The 22021-nt window shown below is 42.2% G+C and overlaps 2 protein-coding genes across 2 annotated transcripts in view; one reads left to right on the forward strand and one right to left on the reverse strand.

Annotated features, from left to right (window-relative positions):
- LOC138945350 (DNA polymerase delta subunit 3-like) overlaps nucleotides 1-15247 on the forward strand; it is a 17045-nt gene extending 1798 nt beyond the window's left edge. Inside the window, exons 2-14 of the mRNA XM_070316778.1 lie at nucleotides 2050-2105; nucleotides 2804-2903; nucleotides 4226-4333; nucleotides 6133-6197; nucleotides 7377-7485; nucleotides 8831-9013; nucleotides 9404-9464; nucleotides 10137-10251; nucleotides 11193-11224; nucleotides 11709-11783; nucleotides 12505-12720; nucleotides 13401-13498; nucleotides 14040-15247. Coding sequence (XP_070172879.1) covers nucleotides 2050-2105; nucleotides 2804-2903; nucleotides 4226-4333; nucleotides 6133-6197; nucleotides 7377-7485; nucleotides 8831-9013; nucleotides 9404-9464; nucleotides 10137-10251; nucleotides 11193-11224; nucleotides 11709-11783; nucleotides 12505-12720; nucleotides 13401-13498; nucleotides 14040-14126 — 1305 coding nt within the window. The 3' untranslated portion in view covers nucleotides 14127-15247. The remainder of the gene's footprint in view (nucleotides 1-2049; nucleotides 2106-2803; nucleotides 2904-4225; nucleotides 4334-6132; nucleotides 6198-7376; nucleotides 7486-8830; nucleotides 9014-9403; nucleotides 9465-10136; nucleotides 10252-11192; nucleotides 11225-11708; nucleotides 11784-12504; nucleotides 12721-13400; nucleotides 13499-14039) is intronic.
- A 3137-nt stretch (nucleotides 15248-18384) lies between these two features.
- On the reverse strand, nucleotides 18385-22012 carry LOC138945351 (WD repeat-containing protein 53-like). Its single transcript, XM_070316779.1, has 2 exons — nucleotides 21961-22012; nucleotides 18385-19963 (listed from the first exon to the last, which is right to left on the reverse strand). The coding sequence occupies exon 2, from the start codon at nucleotides 19960-19962 to the stop codon at nucleotides 18940-18942; it is 1023 nt and encodes a 340-aa protein (XP_070172880.1). The 5' UTR covers nucleotide 19963; nucleotides 21961-22012; the 3' UTR covers nucleotides 18385-18939.
- Between the last annotated feature and the right edge of the window lie 9 nt (nucleotides 22013-22021).

Consider the following 22021-nt stretch of genomic DNA (forward strand, 5'->3'; position numbering starts at 1 on the left):
TCAAATGTAGCAACTAGCGTTTTGGGCACCCTTTTGGGTTTTAATACATGATAGAAAGATTTAAGTGAGCAAAAAGTTTTCGATCTGTGCTCACTGGGTTTATGTGTATAGAGATAATACTGTCGTGAGTTTCATGGAAACCATAGTTCGTAATGTCTTTTATTTCCAAAGAAAAGAACTAAAACTTGATTATTGCATGTGGACTACATAGATAAATAACTATGCATACATGAAAGTTTGAAATTTTCAAGTTTCCATAAGCGACAATCCTATATGAGAGAATTATTAATCGATTGTCGATCGTGCATTGCAGAAGAATCGAAAATTTCATAATGGCGCCGATCATGAGAACACATGTGCTGCTCAAACTTTGCACCAGATCAAGCTTTAATCAGCAAAATATCGCAAAATTCGTCGATGAATATATGCTACAATTGTCAAAAAAGATTTTACAGGTCTCAAACAGTGAAGATACAGCGTGGTCTGTCGTGAGTTACGTCTCAAAAACCGGAAACGAATACGATTGGGTGGATAAATTATCATTGTCTATTCACATGACCGGGTCAAACGTCATGAAATGATGAATGGAACTTTCGACGGTGTTCCCGCGATCTCACAACGCGTGTGTGATAGGCAATGCGGGATTTGTCGTCTGCTGTGGCCATGCTTTCGTGGGTTACAGATGGAAACGAAACAAGGGTGGGGTACATTCAAGCGCGATTATAAGCTGAAATAAATTTGTTTCCTACCGTAGTGCTGTGTTTTGAAAACCTAAATGTTGTTGAAATAAATAAATAATGACTTTGAATAACTTTGAGGTTTCCTTTGTTCAGCAGATCGCATTTTTTGATGAAGTTGAAACCGGAAACGACGGTAACCCACGATTACGTGTTTTCTTTGCCGATCAAACTCCCAGAAGAAGAAAAATAGATGTAATTCTTGAGTGTGTATGTCGAGAATAATCCTTCAGCTGACCCATAAACATCACAATAAAATTCACAGAGCTTTATTCTCCATTATGTACAGCTGCAACACAGACTGGTGTATTTTTGTCCCAGTTTTAGGTGCTGTTTTGGGGGCATTTTGGCTAAAAATTAAATCGTTTAAAACCCACAGCAATGTTTGGAAACCCAAACTTGGTTGTTACAGTAAGTCAAATCCATCCCCTTTGACATCAAAGCATCCCCTTTGTCATCCATTGCTCAGAGATATTGTGACAGTCATTCAAAGTTGACAACCCATAGTATTTCCCAGTATCTAGGACGTGCACATATATAGACAATGATAGTATTTTACATATCAATCAATCAATCAATATGAGGCTTATATCGCGCGTATTCCGTGGGTACAGTTCTAAGCGCAGGGATTTATTTTTTTATTTTTATTTTATGCAATTTATATCGCGCACATATTCAAGGCGCAGGGATTTATTTATGCCGTGTGAGATGGATTTTTTTTTTTTACACAATACATCACTCATTCACATCGGCCAGCAGATCGCAGCCATTTCGGCGCATATCCTACTTTTCACGGCCTATTATTCAAAGTCACACGGGTATTTTGGTGGACATTTTTATCTATGCCTATACAATTTTGCCAGGAAAGACCCTTTTGTCAATCGTGGAATCTTTAACGTGCACACCCCAATGTAGTGTATTATTACTGTTACTACAGTGGAAGAACCCCCGTTTTAACTAATTTAAGAACTCAAAAAGTCTGAGAAAATCAGGTCTTAAAAAAATTGGAGTCTTGAAATGGATGGAAATTTACAGAGGCTATGAACAGAAAGTCTGAGAAAATATGGTCTTGAAAGGGAGAGAGTCATAAATAAAAACCTGGGCACCAAGCTCTGGGGACCCTCTGCCGAACTGCTGAAGACTGCGGACTTCATGGCAGCCACCGATATGACGGCCATAAATATCGAACGCAGAAGAAGAAGAAGAAGAAATAAAAAGAAGGGAGTCATAAAGTATGGTTCTAAGTTAAAAGAGGTGTTCCACTATCTGTACTTCCATGATGACATGATAATGTTTTGTTTTGTTATTCCAGGTAACTTGCAAGTGGTTGAGTTTGACGCTCAAGATACACATCAATCAAGCAAAAAGGTCGGTACAATGAAGTGGGTCTGTACTGCATAAAAAATATTATGCTTCTGTCACTCGGTCTAGTCAGCCATTCTCAGTATCTGAATTACTCTTAACCATGTCTTCTTTTTCTGCGTCCATGGGCTATATATACATGTACATTGACGGTACACTCATAGGTACAATTTGGCTTTTACGTGCATGGCCGTTTTCTCCCCGTCATTTGGGCAGTCATATAGGCTGATAGCAGTGATACCAGGGGATGCATGCTGGGTGTTTTCATGTTTCTATAACCCATAGAACTCTGAGTCTGACATGGATTACAGGATCTTTTTCATGCGTACTTGGTCTTGTGCTTGTGAGGGGATTAGGCTCTATCACGTCTGCACATGAGTTGAATTGGGAGATCGGAAAAACCTTCACTTTTAACCCACCAGGCCCTTCCGGGATTAGAACCTCGAACCTTCAACACAGAAGGCCAACATCCAAATCCTAACCACTACGTACGCTATACGCAACTGTCAAACCATGCCTAAATTACTGTGATTCTAATACACTATACCCTCTCAGCTCTCGGGGGAAATACGTGTACTAACCAGCATGACTGGTTGCCGATTTAATTTTTGGTAATAATTTATGAAAATTTTTACCTGTAGAATACCAGATATTTCTAGTTAACTCAATCCCTGGATAATGATTATGTGTGAATCTTGCGGCAGATTGCTGTACACATTTCTCCAGCAGCAGAGGAAGAAAGACAAGGAGCTGAACGCCACTTACTTCCTGGCTGGCCTCTCAAAGGGAGACAACGGAGAGGTGGTAAGTAACCCAGCTGCTCTTTCTCTTTCTTTTTTTCTTTCTTCTTTTTTCGGTAACACTCTTGAACCAGATCCTTAAAGCCTTTCATGAATTGGGTGAAGTTGACTTGCATAGTTCACTGCACAAAACTTTTGGCTCAGAGGTTTTTTTACAAAGACTTCGCGTAGTCAACTTTTAAGGACGACCTTTACCAGACTTGTGTTAAAAGAAATAAGGTAAGTAAGACCACAAAAAATCTGAAAATAAGTTCTTAAAAATAAAATGAATTAAGGTGGTTCTAGGTGAAATTACAATGGGGGTAAATTTACATTGGTTATGAACAAACGCAAGGCCTTAGGCCCCCCCCCAAAAAAATAGGTGTGGTTACGGTAACCTAGCCAAAAAAAATAGGGTAGGAAGGTAGGCAATCACTTTTTTTTTGTTTAAACTTTTTTTTCTAATGTGTACAAATTAAACCTACTTGACAGGGAAATAAGTGTGCGACTCGGGCGCTTTCGCTTTCATTGCGTTTTCTGGATTCGTTTTTTTTTTCTTTTTTTGACAAATGTAATAAAAAGTTATAGGGTCGGCCCCTAAAAATAGGGTAGGTCGGGTTACCGTAACCACACCTATTTTTTTTTAGGCCTTAAGGGGGGTGGGGGGAGGAAAGGGGAGTCTTAAATCGGAGGGTCTTAAAAAGTGTTGCTCTGTACTCCTGTGACTGTTGCCTGGTGACAGGGAGCTAACTTAGTTGCGGTGCAGTGCCGGCCATTTTGTCTCCTTTCGTGTTCAAGTTGCCCTGGAGACGGGCGCAGTGGCGAGGTGGTAAGACGTCGGCCTCCTAATCGGGAGGTCGTGAGTTCGAATCCCGGTCGCTGCCGCCTGGTGGGTTAAGAGTGGAGATTTTTCCAATCTCCCAGGTCAACTTATGTGCAGACCTGCTAGTGACTTAACCCCCTTCGTGTGTACACGTACACGCAAGCACAAGACCAAGTGCGCACGGAAAAGATCCTGTAATCCATGTCAGAGTTCGGTGGGTTATAGAAACACGAAAATACCCAGCATGCCTCCCCCGAAATCGGCGTATGCTGCCTGAATGGCGGGGTAAAAACGGTCATACACGTAAAATTCCACTCGTGCTAAAAACATGAGTGAACGTGGGAGTCGAAGCCCATGAACGAAGAAGAAGAGAAGTTGCCCTGGGACTTTTGCTCTGAACTTGGGTCCTTAATCACGTCAATTTTGTTTGATCAATTGAATGTTCCGTAAACTTTCTATTCTTGATTTGTTTTTTGGTTGTTTAAAAAAAAAAATATCACTATATGGGGTGGCTTGTTTTTCAGGAACACAGATGTCAGGTGTTGCCTGAGGAAGATCTGGATGCAGCGAAAAGTCAACTGTCATCTGTCACCAGTTGCCATGTCTATAGCATTCAGCGAGCTAACCTCAAGGTAACACTAACACGAAACACTAACACGAAACAGTAACAGCAGTATAGATTGTCAAAGGCTTGGGTTCTGGATAAACTACCATCATTTTCTAATGTGTAATGTTAAACTTGTGGGGTCCTGATTTGGCCTATATGGTCCGCTGGACCCAAAAAGCAACAACTAACTAACTAACTAACTAACTAACTAACTAACTAACCATCATTTTCTGACTATGAGGTGCTACGGTGGAAACCCCCTTTTACAACCTCCAAAAATCTGAGAAAATCAGGTGTTTACATTTCAAAGGAGGTAGTCTTAAAATGGGGGTAAATTTACATAAGTTATGAACAAAAATCTGAGAAAATCAGGTGTTTACATTTCAAAGGAGGTACAGGCAAATCCAGCTAACTCACAAACGGTTAAGTCAAAAATTCGCTTAGCACAAAAAAAAATTCTGGTCCGGAATTATCCCTCTTTATCTATGTGTACAAAGTACCCTGAGCTCGAAATGGGATTTCTCTTACGTAAGTCGAAAGACGGATAGCACACAACAGAAAGTCAGTCCCAAAGACAAAGTTTACTCTATATTTACTACAGCAACTTGAAACACGAAACTTGGCGTCTCACACTAGCGCATTGTGTAACCTTATTCCCTTCTTCTCTACACGGACGCCACACCGACCGGTCAGTCGGCACGCCTCGATCATTACGCATTATGCAATCACAAGCCCTTTGCTGTGTGCAGCAATAAAGTATGAACTGAAGTTAGGAGGGGGCGAGGAGTAAGGAGGGGCGAGTGGTACTCACAGTGTGTGTTTGTGTGTGTTCTTATGGTTGGAGAATGAAGTGACGAGAATTCAAATTGTGTGTTGCCTCTCATTCAGTACTTGTAATCTGAACACAGCTGCCTGTCCAGACACTGACCTTCTTACTCGGGGTCAATGACCGAGTTTTTATCTGAGAGGAAACTGTTTTACAACATGTGAAAGTCTCTGAAGGATTGGTCAGCGCAGGATAAGATAAGAGAGGGGGTGAAGTGAATAGCGCAAAGAGGAGGGGGGGGGGGGGGGGGGGTTGCTATTTTGACTGCTGATGCAATCGCCAGCGGCTCGTGGCACTGGAGGGGTGATGACACGGTCAAGTGAGGTGGAGGGGGGTAGCTGTCAAGCCAATGTGTCTGGCCTTGATTGGTGGTAGTCCTGAGTCCTTCTCAAAGTGGGCGAGAGGGGGATGATTGGGCAGTAGAGAAGTGACAGATTTTGAGATCGCTGAGAAAATTAGGTGAGTGACGTAATTCACGAGTGACGTTTCAGTCAGCTTGCTTCTTGTTCGTTTGTTCTTTTGTTTTGTTCTTTTTTGTTCATGTCGTCACCCATGGGTCAGTAATGTGATGTAAGTTTAGTACTATGACCAAGTCGAAATTTCGGATAGGACACAATAACAATTCGGTCCCTTCAATTTCGTCTTATCCGGATTGGCCTGTAGTCTTAAAATGGGGGTAAATTTACATAAGTTATGAACAAAAATCTGAGAAAACAGGGTCTTAAAGTTAAAAAGGGAGGGAGTCTTGAACAAAGGGGGTTTCACTGTACCCAATGTTGGTGGCACACACTATTTCTTGGAACAAAAAAGATGTTGCTGTGTAAACAAGGTGCTACCAAGCACTAGTTCCTTCACTTAAGACCGTCAGAGGTCAAGGAGTTGTGATTGCTGCATATTGTATTTAAGTAAACTTTATGCTCATGAATTATATTTTTTTTAATTCTTAAAATTACTTTGATTTGCATGAATGGAACATTGCTTTTTTCTGTGTGTTGCAGGATTCAAATGTCCTGTACATGACAGACTATGAAGGTGTGAAGGAGAATATAGCGGAATGTATCAAGTAAGTCTGTTGTCCATTCCGGCTCTGATACTGGCAATGCATTTCTGTGCATCTACAAATCCTCACACTCTCAGAAATCGGTCACTCTGTTACTGCAGGCAGTCATACCTGGTGTAAAACACGGGAGTTTAATTTCAGATGAAATATCAATGGGTATGCAGTGTTGTTGTCAGGCCTCGGTCTTCGGTCATTGAGGCATACTTTTTCGATCTGGCGCATTATTCTGCAGGGTTCGTACGCTCCTTGAATCCCCTTGAATTTTCAACCCCCCTTTTCAAGGACCTTGAATCTCCTTGAATTTGGAGAAAATGGTCATTCTTGTGTTTAACCTCCTTGAACCTCCTTGAATTCTGAAGTGCAGGCAAAAAAAAAATGTTAATATTAAAGTTTTTCAGCAAAATGAAGCAACTTGACATTTTTGTTCGTTGCTGGAACGGGCAGCAAGTCCAAACGGAATACTACGCTTCCAAATTTCTTGGACATGCTTATGCAACCACCCTGATTGATTCTCTGGAGCCTGCCATGGTGGAGCTGGGATACCGGAAATACTCCTTGAAAACTCCTTGAATACTCCTTGAATTTCACTGTCAGGTGTCTGTATGAACCCTGTTCTGACCCCTAGCCGATAGTTTTGATATGTGAAGGTCTTCTGTTTGTTTGTTTGTTCGTTCATGGGCTGAAACTCCCACGGCTTTTACGTGTATGACCGTTTTTACCCCGCCATTTAGGCAGCCGTACGCCGCTTTTGGAGGAAGCATGCTGGGTATTTTTGTGTTTCTATAACCCACCGAACTCTGACATGGATTACAGGATCTTTTTCGTGCGCACTTGGTCTTGTGCTTGCGTGTACACACGGGGGTGTTCGGACACCGAGGAGAGTCTGCACTCAAAGTTGACTCTGAGAAATAAATCTCTCGCCGAACGTGGGGACGAACTCACGGTGAAGGTCTTCTAATCTGACAGAGCAATTGTATGTAGCCATGATGTTTGGGCCTATACATGTATATTTTCTATCTATGTCGAACTGATCTCTGAGTCGGTTGACTAGGTTTATTCAGGTATTTTTATATTTTTTCTGATCAAATTGAAAATCACAACATTTCCAGTTAATGTGATCCCTGCAGTGTGTTGTGTGTATGCATGCATATTTCTAATTCTGTGACTGTGTATTTTTTTTAGATATAGCAGCATCCATTGTCAAAAAGCCTCACAACCCAGAGCAGCAGCAGTCAGGGGGAAACCTTCTCCTGACAAGTCTCGAAAAGGCACCAGCAACACTGAAACACAGGTCTCTTTTGCACACAGTCCGCTAGAAAATCCTGTGTTATTTCCAGAAAATATCTATTTGCTAAATTTACAATGGTGTTTTGTAGTCCCCAACTTTCATATTTATACCTGACACTTTTTTAGGCCTGAGATTTTTTCCAAGGTTTTCAAAGCCCCAGAGATAGGCCTTGATATATCTCAAGATTGCATGATTTTAAATAATTGTTTTCGCATTTTTTCATTTTTTTTTTCTTTTACAATTTCATAATCATATATTTGTTTGATATTTTGTTTGATTTATTTGATTTATTCAAATCTACACTTGTAATTATTTGCTTATTTATGTTGACATATATATATTCAGGGCCTAGCATTGTAAGCCGTTAGGCGTACTTTACGCCGAAATAACATCTCCAGTACACGGAACTTGATTTGGTGTACGCCGAAATGCAAAAACCTGTTATTCCCAAACGGTAAACCCAAACAGTCCCGGCTTTCGTTTTGTGCGCCGTTCGGTTCAATTCTCAATCGGTTTGACAGTTTGCTTGAGCACGCACTTCCTTTGGCATCGCGCGAGCATGCTTTGTGCCGGTGTTTTGTGGCTCTAGACTTGAAATGTCTCGAAGCGACATTGTTGAACGTGGTCAGCCATTCAGTGACAAAGAATCCAGGTATTCCTGGAAGTGGGAATGGCTGGATTTCATTCCGAAGGCGGAAGGCAAGTCAGAAGAAGTAATGGGGCGGGGATGTAGCTCAGTCGGTAGCGCGCTGGATTTGTATCCAGTTGGCCGCTGTCAGCGTGAGTTCGTCCCCACGTTCGGCGAGAGATTTATTTCTCAGAGTCAACTTTGTGTGCAGACTCTCCTCGGTGTCCGAACACCCCCGTGTGTACACGCAAGCACAAGACCAAGTGCGCACGAAAAAGATCCTGTAATCCATGTCAGAGTTCGGTGGGTTATAGAAACACGAAAATACCCAGCATGCTTCCTCCGAAAACGGCATATGGCTGCCTAAATGGCGGGGTAAAAAAACGGTCATACACGTAAAATTCCACTCGTGCAAAAAACACGAGTGTACGTGGGAGTTTCAGCCCACGAACGCAGAAGAAGAAGAAGAAGTAATGTGCCGATATGGACTATGGCATAATTTAGTTGCTCAATCTTCTTGGGGGGGGGGGGGGGGGGGGGGTCATTTTAGGTACAAAATCTCAAAAAAAATTGTCAAATTCGGGGGGCAATCCCCACCAGGGGCTTTGCCCTTTGCCCCTGGACCCCACTGGGGGCTTCCTGCAGCTCCCAGACCCCCGCCTTTGTAAGCTAAACTCACTTTTTCCAATGCTAGGCCCTGATATATTATCTTGTATTCAGAGAGAAAATGGCAGCTCTGCGGACAAACCCAGCAGCACACCAGCCCAGGCTAGCCACAGCAGCAAAGGAAAGAAAGCGGAACCCAAAGGCAGCATCGCTTCCATGTTCGCTCAGACCAGCAAGAAACCTGACACTGATGCTGGCAAGAAGAAAGACGTTTCTGCGAAGGAAGCGGCAAAGGAAGTAAGTTTTTGCAATAAAAAGTGTATTTTTTATTTCTTTGTTTGCGTGAAATAGAAATCTGGCAAGAAGAAAGAAATTTCTACAAAGGAAGCGGCAAAGGAAGTGTTTGCAAGGAATTTTTTTATTTCTTTGTTTGCATGTGATAGAATTTTGGCTTTTGTCTAATAGAGCAACAAAACAAAAGAATGATATGTTTATGGAACACTTAGTTATTGACCAAACAGAAACTTCAATTGTACCTTGATTTGTCAAACTTTTTTAAGTGGATGAAGAAGATACTCAGCAGACAAATATGAATGAAAATGTATCCTGCAGATTATAATATGAAGCTGAACTCAATGCTTATGTGTGTGCATGTGTCTGTCTGTGTGTGTGTGTGTGTGTGTGCAGAACAAACCAGTTCACAAGAAGGGTGGAGTGATGGACATGTTTGCCAACGCCAAGCCAGCAGGTGAGTTGTGTCAATGAAGTATTTCAGGCATGAGGCTCAAAGTAGTCCCAACACCATTTTGGTTGTAGCGAAGTGAGATGTTAGATCTTAAAAAGCCAACATCCGCATGCGGCAGATGTAGCTCTAGTTCCTTGTGGTGGCAATGCTAAATTGAGCTTTTTGGCCTTCTACAATAACAAGGCTTGGTCTCCTGGAGAGAATGAGCTGTACGGTGGAACCCCCTTTTAAGACGACCCCCCCCCCCCCCCCCCCCCCCATTTAAGACTCCCTCCCTTTTAACAGGCCTGAAAGTGGCGAGTATTTTACTTGCCATGGCGAGTAGAAATGTTCATCTACTCGCCAAATCCAAGTAAAGTTGCTGAAACAAATTGTTGATTTGGCTAGTAAAGTTTGCTCTCTGGCTAGTACATTTTCAGAATCACTAGCCAAAAGCGAGTACACCATTTGTTGAACTTTCAGGGCTGTTTAATAATAATAATAATATCTCACCACTAGGCGACTCAGGGCCTTGTTTTCTCAGATGTTCTGTTCATAACCTCTGTAAATTTACCCCCATTTTAAGACTCCCTTCCTTTATAAGACCTGATTTTCTCAGGTTTTTTGAGGTCTTAAAAGGGGGGTTCCACTGTATTGAAGACACTTTCTTTTATTGTGTGCACATCTAATTTGCAGTCAAGTCAAAACCTGCAGAAGTGGAGAAGGAAAAGCCGGCAGCCAAAGTGAAGCCGGTTCCTAAAGAGACCAAGGCTCAGGTCAAAAAAGCCAGCAAAGTACAGGAATCTAAAAGGTAATGAAGAATTAACATAGCCTATTAGTTCACAACCACAATTCGGACTGGGTGGCCGAGTGGTAACGCACTTGCGCTCGGAAGCGAGAGGTTGCGAGTTCGACCCTGGGTCAGGGCGTTAGCAATTTTCTCCCCCCTTTCCTAACCTAGGTGGTGGGTTCAAGTGCTAGTCTTTCGGATGAGACGAAAAACCGAGGTCCCTTCGTGTACACTACATTGGGGTGTGCACGTTAAAGATCCCACAATTGACAAAAGGGTCTTTCCTGGCAAAATTGGTTAGGCATAGATAAAAAAATGTCCACCAAAATACCCGTGTGACTTGGAATAATAGGCCGTGAAAAGTAGGATATGCGCCGAAATGGCTGCGATCTGCTGGTCGATGTGAATGCGTGATGTATTGTGTAAAAAAAAAAATTCCATCTCACACGGCATAAATAGATCCCTGCGCCTTGAGTCCGAGTCTGGAGATACGCGCGCGATAGAAGACTTCATATAACATAACAATTGCCTGCGTTTATTACTCCCTCTTTTTGACACCCACATTTAAGACTTTCCTCCTTGTAAGACTTTTTTCTTTGATATAATGTTTGTAAATTAATCTTCATTTTAGGACTCCCTCTCTTTTAGCGGTAACAAAAAGTTGTAGGCCAAGGTCAGTCAGTGAAGCAAAAACACTGATTTGTTAAAGTACTTGTTTAGGCCTATAATACTGCTATGCACAAAAATATGAGTAGTTCATCTAAGATACAATTGAAATAAAAGTACGGGGTTGTACCATGCAGGGTGTAGGTGGTTGTTTTCTTCATCTTCAATTTTGCTTTAGTTGAGTAAAACTAAAAGATGATGTTGCTGTGAAATTTTGGTTGTGTAAACAGAGTTTTGTGTTAAAAATTATGGAGACATTATTAATCCTAAAGAAGCTTTGTCTGCTTTTTTTCCAGCAAAAAGAAGCCCAGACCATCACAAGATTCAGGTAAGTTTTTTTTTGTGGAAAACCTCAGCAATGCCAAGAGCTTATATCGCTTTTAAACGTATTCAAACTTTACAGAGAGTAGCTAACTTGAGAAGAAAAAAAACACTTCCTCAAAGAAAATAATCAAAGACAAACCTTTCCCAGTCCAATTCCACCTTGTTTTGTCTTCTGTATCATGTTCAAGAGTCACAACATATTCTCTCTGTGTGTTCTGCTTGAAGAGGCCATTTCATTTGTCAAAATTGCTATGTTTTGCTTGAGGAGGGGGGGGGGGGGGGGGGATCTGCCACCCCACCCTCTTGACACACACATTGTGGATGTAATGGCGTTCTCAGTGCACAGAATGAGCGACCACGTGTGGAGACATCACATGTTGTTTGACTCAATATTTCCAAGGAAGAGCAACTCTAGCCCAACCCATAAAAACCTGACAGTCATTTCTGGAATTCGTTGAATAAAGAGGTTTGTCTTGTGTTTTCTTTAGATGCAGACGAGCAGCCCGAGAAGAAAAGGAGGCGGAGGATAAAAAATGATCTCTTCGACAGCAGCAGTGAGGAGGGTAAGAAGTTAGACCTGTGACTGGACTTGTAAAATTTGACTAGCAGTTTTTGCTACAAAAAAATGCATTGCCTGGTTTTTAACGCAAAGTTGCTTTAATATACTAATGCACGGCCTGTCGCGTGCCTAAAAGGATTTGTATTCAGCACTTACACAAAGTAACTTCTGCAAAATGCAGCCTTATAGATTGAAAGAAAATCATGTGGTAAAGACAAAGAATGTGAAAAAGGAAAAACACTTACAGACATTTTTCTGTTCACTTCGAAAAATCTTTCACTTGATTACTTGCTCAAAAATTGCTGATTAATTCCTTAAAATGACCAGCAAGGCTTTTAGCTCAAGTAGTTCAAAATAGTGAAGGCTGATTGGTATTTTTATCATATCGTCCTGTGAGGTTACCCTCACTGAAATTCAGGCTGCATTCTCACTGGGGTCGAACCCACGCTGATAACTGGTTTCAAGCCAGCACCGCTAACAACTGATACCCAGCCATGGACACTTTCAGAGGAATACCGACTATTAGTACAGTAGAAACCCCCCTTTTAAGACCTCCAACAATCTGAGAAAATCAGGTCTTCAAAAGGAGGAAGTCTTAAAATGGGGGTAAATTTACAGAGGTTGTGAACAGGAAATCTGAGAAACAAGGTCTTAAAAGAAAGGGAGTTTTAAATCCAATGGTCTTAAAATGGGGGTTCCAATGTAGTATTATTTTTGGTGTGCAGAAGACATGGAGATAGACGTTGAAAGTCCAATTCCCAGCCCAGTGAGGGAGCAGACGCCGGAACCCGAGTCCCCTCCACCAGCCAAGAAGACTCCGGAGAAACGAGGAAAAGAAAAGTCCGAAGCAGCAGACGACAAACAGGCAAATGGTGGCAAACTGCGAAGACGGAAGAGGAAACTGGTCCCCAAAACATATTTGGATGAGGATGGGTTTATGGGTAAGTTTGAATGAACACCCCTACCACTCCACATGCACCCAAACATAGACACACACACACACACACACACACACACACACACACACCCACACACACACACACACACACACACACACACACACTGTAAGGTAAGAAAAACTAGTGCATCTCAGATCAGACCAGTTAACAGACCAAGCTTATAATTATAAAGACAAATGATTCTGGCTCACATAACAAGGGGTAGGGACATTTTAAAAGTGTGACGCAGAAATTTCATGTGGCAAGACTTTGAATCTGAAAGCAAAACAGCATATACATGAAAATGAGAATACATGAGTCTTTAAATGGAGGTAGATTTACAGAGGTTATAAGCAGAATATTTGAGAAAGCAGGGCCTTAAAAGGGGGCAATTCTTAAAATGAGCAATCTTAGAAATGGGGTTCTACTGCTATTAGATGCAATCAATCAATCAATAAGAGGCTTATATCGCGCGTATTCTGTGGGTACAGTTCTAAGCGCAGGGATTTTTAATTTTTTTATTAGCACTTGAACCCACCACCTAGGTTAGGAAAGGGGGGAGAAAATTGCTGACGCCCTGACCCAGGGTCGAACTCGCAACCTCTCGCTTCCGAGCGCAAGTGCGTTACCACTCGGCCACCCAGATGCACAGGGTTTATGAATTCCTTCCTCTTTTTCTTCAGTGACTGAGAAAGTGTGGGAGAGTGATTCGACTGATGCGTCAGAGAAAGAGGAAGAGACAAAGAAGAAAGTGGCACCACAGAAAAAGGCTGAACCAGCTGTGAGTACTTCCTTTGTTTCTCTTCCTTGCTCCAACAGCATCGACAAAACACACAGACTGCCTTCCATTTAAAAAAAAAAGGTCTTGATGGAGTCAGGCAAAGGTGTAAAAAAATTTAAACAAACGAGTTACGGTAACCTGACAAACCCTTTCTTATCATGATGATGATATAACTTTTTTTTATAATTGTCAAAAAAGTGCTCTTCAATTTGGAGTTCTGTTGATTTTGAGGCCAAACTGTTCTGTCTTGAATCTGCTGGAATTGTGTTTTAAAACTCTTTGTTTTGAAGTTCAAAGGGAGTTACTTTATGTTACATGTTAACTTTGTGTTAAAAAAGAATAACAAGCAACTGCTAATGCTATACATAAAGCGTCTTTTTCCTCATCTTATTTGTGTTCATTAAAATGTAATCAACTTTTAATTGTGTGTGCTATTTGCACACACACACACATGCGCTCACACACACACAACCTCATAATTTGTGAAGTTTGTGTATTGGGTAGAGAAATATTAATACCATTTGTTTGTTTTCTGTTGCAGCCTGCAAAAAAGAACAGCCCACAAAAGAAGGCTTCTCCAGCAAAGGGAAAACAGGCTTCAATCATGTCATTTTTCAAAAAGAAGTGAAAAACTTGATAAACAAGGTTGTGATAAGACGTAGAATTTTTGTGATTCTCAGGAAGGAATTGAGAGTCTTTACCCAGGCTTCTTGCTTCCCCATTTGTTGATGTGAAAACAAAATCTGTAAAATAGTTGTTATTGAAGAGTAAAAGTTAGTCATAAGAAAACAACTCGGCTAAGTCTGATTTCTTACCTGAGGAACCAGGGCGTTACATAGTGTAAATGAAAAAAGGCTGTTTTGTGGACAAGGCAAAAATGAAGCCATTGTCTAGACAATTCTTGTACCAGAGAAGGGTAAACAAACTTTGTGTGTTTATCTGTTCATGTTTCTCATAGTAAATACTTTGTCTTTATTATGAACACACTATCTGTGCATGTATACTGAACGGCAAAAGTTAGGGACCACCCTTGGAAAAAACCAGGCCGTCCTGACCTGGGCCTCTCCAGAACGCTGTTGGTGGCCTGGAACTTCTGATGCAGCCTGACCACGACAGAATGGGACACTCCAAGTCGTCTGCCCACTTCTCGCTTGCTTACGCCGTCTTGCAGCCATGCAATGGCCCGGGCTTTGTTGAAGGTGGTCACCTTTCATCTGGGAGGCATAGTGAGAAGATGGTGGCTAGCGGAAAATCGCGGGGCTATAAAGCCTAACTGGTGACAACAGTTCACTCTCATCACATCCCCACTGCACGTGCATAACAAATTTTTCATCTTTCCCGCCCAGGCTTGCCCACGCGCCAGCGTAAAAATGGTCCACTTTTTGCAGTTTGGCAGTTTCTGTCTCGTGCCCTAGCCAGGCCTCCGTGGATCCCGAGCAAGTTTCCTGCTAACACAGCATTGCTCACCCACTGGTGTGTACGGCCTGACAGCCATTTGGTTTTATAAACTTAGGAACAAGGAGTTTGGCACAGATGAAGTCAGCTGGTTTTTTCAAGGGCGGTCCCTAATTTTCCCGGGCCTCAAGAAACACCACATAAACTTGTGACTTCAATACAGTGGAACCCCTCTTTCAAGACCTCAATCAAATCTGAAGAAAAATCTAGTCTTAAAAAGGAGGGAGTCTTTAAATGGGGCTACATTTATATTATATTAGTTATGAAGGACAAGATGTTAAGGGGGGGGGGGGGGGGGGGGAGTCTCAAATCAGGTGGTTTTAAAAGGGGGTTCCATTGTCACAGTTTAGCACTCATATGTACTAGCCTCAGGCAATCCCATTAGAGCACCAAGTGCTTTGCAACACTAAACTTCTTTCAGTATTCAACGTCACATCCACTGGGCTAAATGTGATGCATACCTGTAATAGACTTATTCACTCATCGCTCTTCCCCTTTTGGTTGAACACGTTGCTAAGCTGGAGGGAAGTTGGCCTAATAGACACAACTCGATATTAGAAACACATTTTTGTCACTGTTGTTCGTGGGGGGATTTGTCATCAATTATGTCATACCACTGTACTTTAGTGTTGCACTTTAATTCTTTCTCTTTTTTTAGGAGTTGGGGGGGGGGGGGGGGTGGGGTGGGGAGGGGAGTTCTGTTTTAGGGGCTATTTAATAGTTTTGCCACATGTATTGATTTCACAAGCTATTTCCTGAGCCGATGTACAAGTAACTGCATAAGCTTGTGTTTGATGTTTTTGGCAGCAGATTGCAGCATTTTAGTGTGTGTGTTTTGTGGTTGCTGATGCTACTTGTTGGAGGGGATCAGAAAATGTTCATAGATATGTATAGGTGAATCTTACATGTAATTGTATGGTTTGTATATTTGTTTTTTCTTGCAAGGAAGCAGTCAGAACTTGTTCACAAATAAATACGTGATTTCTGTTTTGGGCAATTCATGCTAGCTCATTATCAGTGAGAAGCTTGTGAGTTGAATGTCTGTTTCCCTCTCTCCTTTTTCGCACAAGATCGTAAGTTTGATTCTTTTTTTTCACAACATGGTCATAGATTCTTTATTTTCAGTCAAATGTTTTGCTCACATAATTATGCTGTTGTTTATTTGACAAAATGAAATACATAGTGAATGCTAACTCAAAGTCAAACTCTTGCGTTTTTGTGCATGTTTCATGTTTGCAGATGGACCATTTTGGTCCTTTCTTTGTCTGTTCCACTTTTCCTTATTTTGGTGATGGCATACCTCTTTACACCCCCGGTATAGGGGTGTGTATAGGTTTCAGTCGATGTGTTTGTTTGTGTGTTTGTGTTCGCATATAGATCTCAAGAATGAACGGACCGATCGTCACCAAACTTGGTGAACAGGTTCTATACATTCCTGAGACGGTCCTTACAAAAATTGGGACCAGTCAAACACACGGTTAGGGAGTTATTGGTGGATTAAGATTCTACAAGGACTTATAGAGAAACATATTCATGGTCAAAGGGAAATAACCTTCTCAGTTGGTGGCAGTGAGAATGGGTGCAGTGAGAATGGTTATTTCCCTTTGACCAACGGGGGTGTTTTTCCTACCTCGAAGGAATTTCTTGTTTTAACTTGCTTTGGTAAGCTCAAACTCACACACACAGCACCAACAAACCTTTGCAGAGAAAATAAATACATATCTATCTCTCAAACTCTTTCTCCACAAGAAATCGCTTTCATTTCTCTCATTTGTACTACTCACTCTCTCTTTTTCTCTCTCTCATACACACTCACCACAAAAAGCGTAAAAAAAGAGGAATATAAAGTACTCCGTATTTACTGAATCACGCAATATAAAACAATGAAATGATGGAGGTCAGGTGCTCTGCATACGGCTTTCATGGAAAGTCATTTAGTGTGGCAAGCTAGTTCCCTCCCCCTTATGTCCGTGTGGCAAGAATCGGACAGCAGACCACATCCTGCAGGCTTGTCCATACCACAGTGCTCTGATGGACACCATCTGGCCAGAGGAGACAGCGCTACAAAAGAAGCTATACGGCCCCAGAGAGGACAGCACGTTTCGCCCTGACGATCTTACAGCGAATGACAAGAAGAAGAAGAAGATTTAGTGTGGCAAAAAATTAATAAAAAAATGCACATTGAATTTGAAGGAAGATAAGTAGAATGACTACCAATACAGAAAATTATGCATTGTTTATGTTTTTGTCACATGTTGAAGAGAATTGTTCAAAACACATCAAACAAGGCAACAGAATACATGCACTGCATTTAAAACAACTTGCAGTCAAGAATCACTGTCACAGGTACAAAAAGTGAAAAACATCTCAGTCTTGCAACAAAGAAGAAACAACAACAAGGCTTGACAGGTTCTTCCAAATACAGGGACAGGTGTTTTCGGTACAAACATCACGCACAGCAACATAAATCTTGTTCCACTGAAACTGGAAGAGAACAGGAAGGCAACTTCCGCTGACTAGATCTGTCATGAGAATGCTATTTCTGTCATTACAGTGCAGCCTGGCGTTTTAACTTGAGCCCCTGATCCCCTGCTATTGCTAACGCAGGCAATCCAAATCTCTGTGATTTCCTGCGAAAGCAACAATTGTTTTTCATAACAATGCTTTCTAGTGCATGTAATCGTGAACTGTAACTAACGCTGATGGGGTCTATGTCGACCAAAAGAGTGGGATTCCCTGTAGGTGGAGTTCCTGGAGGGGGATTCCCTGTATACAGGGAATCCCACAGGGTGGAGTTTTTCAATAAAACTTGCAAACCATACTCGAATTTCTAAGAAATATCAAAAAAGATTGAAAAACATCAAATTCTACCGATGTCGCCAAGCATCACGTGACTTTCAGCGACACGCTACAGGAACTAAATCATGTGGTAGGAATCCCCCTCCAGGAACTCCACCTACAGGGAATCCCACTCTTTTGGTCGACATAGACCCCATCAGCGTAACTAACATGTTTTATAGTTTAAATTAATCCAGAAGACGGGGACAAGATACCGTTTTGCTTTACATGCACAACTTATCTTTCACCAGAGGGGGGTTCAAACTTAAATTCATATTTCAGGCATGAAAAATGGGAAAAAAAAAAATTCGAAGGCGCATAGCGCCAAGTTTCGCAGGCGCAAAGCGCCAAGACTGGCATGCCCCCCCAGAAATTTTTTTTTTCAAGGGTGCAATTTGGTGCAATCTGGGGCTATCTGAGCCTTAAAATTGGATTCAAACATGGCCCCAAAATACATACAAAATGAAGCAATCTGGTGCTCATTTGAAAGCAAATCTACTTCTTTTTCAGGCATTAAAAGGGGATTACAACAAGCTGGTATTGTCATGAAATATATATATATATATATATATATAATTTTATATCACTTTCAGACTACTAGGGGGGGGGGGGGGGGGTCCAGGGGCATGCTGCCCCGGGAAAAAAAATGTCAGTGGGTGCAAAATAAAGAGAGAGAGAGAGAGAGAGAGTGTCAACAATCTACGACACGACTGCCAACTAGTCTCGGCCCGCTCAAAAAACAATGACCGAGACTTTCAGTAATTCCTTCGCGTGACGTCTAACCCTCTTATGCCATAATGTGACGTCTTCAAATGACGAAATGTTACAGTTTCTACCACAGACATACACACGCACAAACACACGCACAAACAGACAAAGTTACGATCGCATAGGCTACACTTCGTGAGCCAAAAAACGGAATCGCACAAATAAATCGGATGGCCCATTGAAAATAATCGGAAAAGTCGAAAAAAACGGAGAATTTTCATCCCTGATATTTACAATGCATGGCGTTATTTTTTCCCTTAAAACTCATTCTTCCTTGAATGGATTGCCTGTAACTGCAGGACATGGAAAATGTGTAAGAAACAGTTGACCAGGAAAACTTTAAGAGGAAGTAAATGTTCAAATGCTACATTGGATTAATCTCATGAAAGAGGATAGATGGTCAAGTCACTAGTCTGATCAGCTACAACCATACGCCACTGATCCTCGTGTAAAAACGGGGCTAGCCAGTTCACTTTCTGCGGATGGGTGAGAGAGTTCACTTTACACAGCCCAGTGATGCCCTCATTGCGACGATCTTCAGGAGCGCTGTCTCCATTGGCGACGACACCCGCCGGCGCTTCGTACTGTTCAGCTTTGTTCAAATCCCAGACGACAATTTTTGAATCGTTTCCCCCCGACACCAAGGTGTTATCTGCTGCGAAATGTAACTGCGACACCCCCTGCTGGTGCGCATGAAGACAAAACTTCTCGTGCAAGTGTTTCTGCGTGCTGTCAAAAACGGCAATCAAACCGTTCTCCAGGGCACAGGCGGTGAGCGAACCATCCGCGTTCTTGGCCAGATGATGGATGAAAGGCGGATTGATCATGTAGGCGGACGCATCGTTACTGGTGCTGTGTAACTCTTGCATATTGAACTGGTTCAGACACTTAGGTTTGGAAAAGTCCCAGTGGATCAGGCGACAGTCCATACCGCCGCTCAAAATCTCCCATGGACGCTTGGAACGAAAGAGAACCGTTGAACAGATGTTGGTGTGCTTGAAGCGAAGGGTTTTGAACACTTTTCTGTCGGACAAACCGAACACCTTGATCTCTCCACTGTCGTCGCATGCCGCCAAGAACTGTTCCTTTTCATCCAGAACGACCTGGTTGACCTCATCTTGATTACTGTTAAAAACGTACGTAGGCTCTTGGGGTCGTGTAGTGTCAAACGTTAACACCTCCGTGCCGAAAGCTGCAAATAACGTGTTGGGTTTTTCTTTCGCAAAAAGAACTGATGTGCAGTCGGTGTCAGGTCGGGTGTACTTATGAGTAAGTTCGCCTGCACTTGACCAGAGACAGAGGTCTCCATCCTCGCTACCGCTGGCGATGGTTCCCGTACTCTTGTCAACGTCGATGCACAGAACTTCACTTGTATGACCACCAGTCAAGAGAGACACAGCCATCCTGCAAACAAAAAATTTAATTTAAAATTGGGAGAGGGAGAGAGAACCACACACACACTTAAAAGAGACATGCAAGTACACATGTTCTCACATCAAATGATCAATAGTATCACAATGTATGAAATGAGTGACCAGGGACCCACAATAAGCTATACTGGCAGCTGTCACTGCTGCATAGCGCACACTTTGCCCTACAGATGTTATTGACATTCCACCTTTGTCTGGAACGCAGAAGAAGAAGAAGAAATGAGAGACGAATCTGCATTCTTGGTTATAACTTAATCATATTAGGACAACCATTGCGCATCTCATTTTTCAAACATTACCAGATTACTATCTGGATCTGGATTCCCCACTTGATGGAGTTCGTGGGAAGTACGTCATTGGAGCCGACTTCGGCTATTTCGTGATGGGTGGTGTGCGCATCGCATACTAAGTCAATAGGCCTACATAATTTATATAGCCTGTTTTTGACAGGGTTAAAAACTTTTTAAAAACTGTTAATTTAAACCAGGCACGGGTTTGCTAGTTCCCAGTCTGGGCCCACTGCTTCCCGATAGCATATATGTGAGTTTAGATAGAGCGGACAGCGTCAGATAAACTCTATTTAAACGAGACAGATTAGCCGCGGGTGGAGGAGGAGGATGTTAGATACTTGAGGTAGACCTAAAGAGATCAGTGTTGGCAGGTAGGGAAGAGAGGGTAGTAAAGCAGGATATCAACACTTAGGCCCGTAATTAGAAAGAGAGGGGAGAGGAGGATTTGTGAAAGTCAAGGAGAAGAGCCCAGCCGCAATGTCCATGTTGCCGGGGGGCTTGCACGTGTGATGCACCAGCGGGGGTCTATAAGAACGGGAGAGCAACACATTGTGGTCAGTCCTTACCAGCGCGGCGCAGCGGGCATATGCCAACTATTTCTTACTCCCCATCCACCCCCGGCATCCACCGTTGTATTTTGTTAGCAATCCGTTGCATGATGTTTTTAATTTTGAGGCAAATGCATGCCTGTTTGTGCCTTCACTTGAAGTGAGGTTGTGCATGAAGCGACTCGAACCTTGTTATGTAATCATTATTCACGGTGTTAAATTTTTGAGTGAGGGCTCCTTGTGTTTGTTGTTAGTGTAACCAAATGTTTGTTGTTTTTTTGTTGTTGTGGGGACTTATCACTGCACAATGATATCTCTCATTGTCAGATGGTATTCTCTTGAATAAACTGCCCTCGTTATTTGCCCAAATCAATACATGACTTGTCTATGTGTGATGTATGTGCGCACGAGAGTGATTGCGTGTGTGTCAGGTGTATGTGAGTGTGTGCGCGCGCAGGTGTGTGAGTATAACTGTAAGTAATAAGAGGGAGAGAAAGAGGAGTGTCATTTCTTTGGGATTATCGTGTGCTCTTGATTTGCGCCGGGGGCGGGGGGGGGGGGGGGGGGCGATAAGTGAGTAGTTTAAATATATATATGTGAATGCGTCGGGAGTAGACAGCTAGCTGTGTTGTATGACTCATAGTGAGCTTTACACTATCTCTCAGATAACGCATATAATTACACAGACTTTATCATACACTGATACAGGTTCTTATGACAGTGTTTAGTATCCGTTTTTAAGTCTGCTCCTTCTCAATCATTGAATCAAGGACAAGGGGGATGAGAAAGAGGTCATGAAGTCTGATCCAGGAGGTTAAAGCAGCAGAAAAAAAGAAATGTTCAAGTTTTGAAGAAAAATATTCTGAGTTGAATACAGGTATCTGTGTTCCATTTCATGTCTGCCAACCAAGAACTAAAAAAACGATATTTGTGAGACCAACAGAAACGTCGTCTGCTTCTTTGCAAGAGAAATGAAGCTTCTGAGCTACAACATGAAACATGGCTGAAAAAGATCCTAAAAATAGTGACAAATCTGATAGTTTGTGAACTTAATGTCTTCTTGGTTCTTAGGAAACAAACATAACAATTTGACCTGCGATCAACCTGACAAAAACCTTGATCAAATTTCTTACTTTCACCTGCGGTTGGTCAAGCATGCATCCACAGTTAGTTCGCCAGAATTACCTCCCGTAC

This window comes from Littorina saxatilis, linkage group LG13 (assembly GCF_037325665.1).
Source record: "Littorina saxatilis isolate snail1 linkage group LG13, US_GU_Lsax_2.0, whole genome shotgun sequence".
Taxonomy (NCBI): domain Eukaryota; kingdom Metazoa; phylum Mollusca; class Gastropoda; order Littorinimorpha; family Littorinidae; genus Littorina; species Littorina saxatilis.

Coding starts and splice junctions, on each gene's coding strand:
- LOC138945351 (XM_070316779.1), bottom strand. CDS start 19,962: ATGGCTGTGTCTCTCTTGACTGGTGGTCATACAAGTGAAGTTCTGTGC.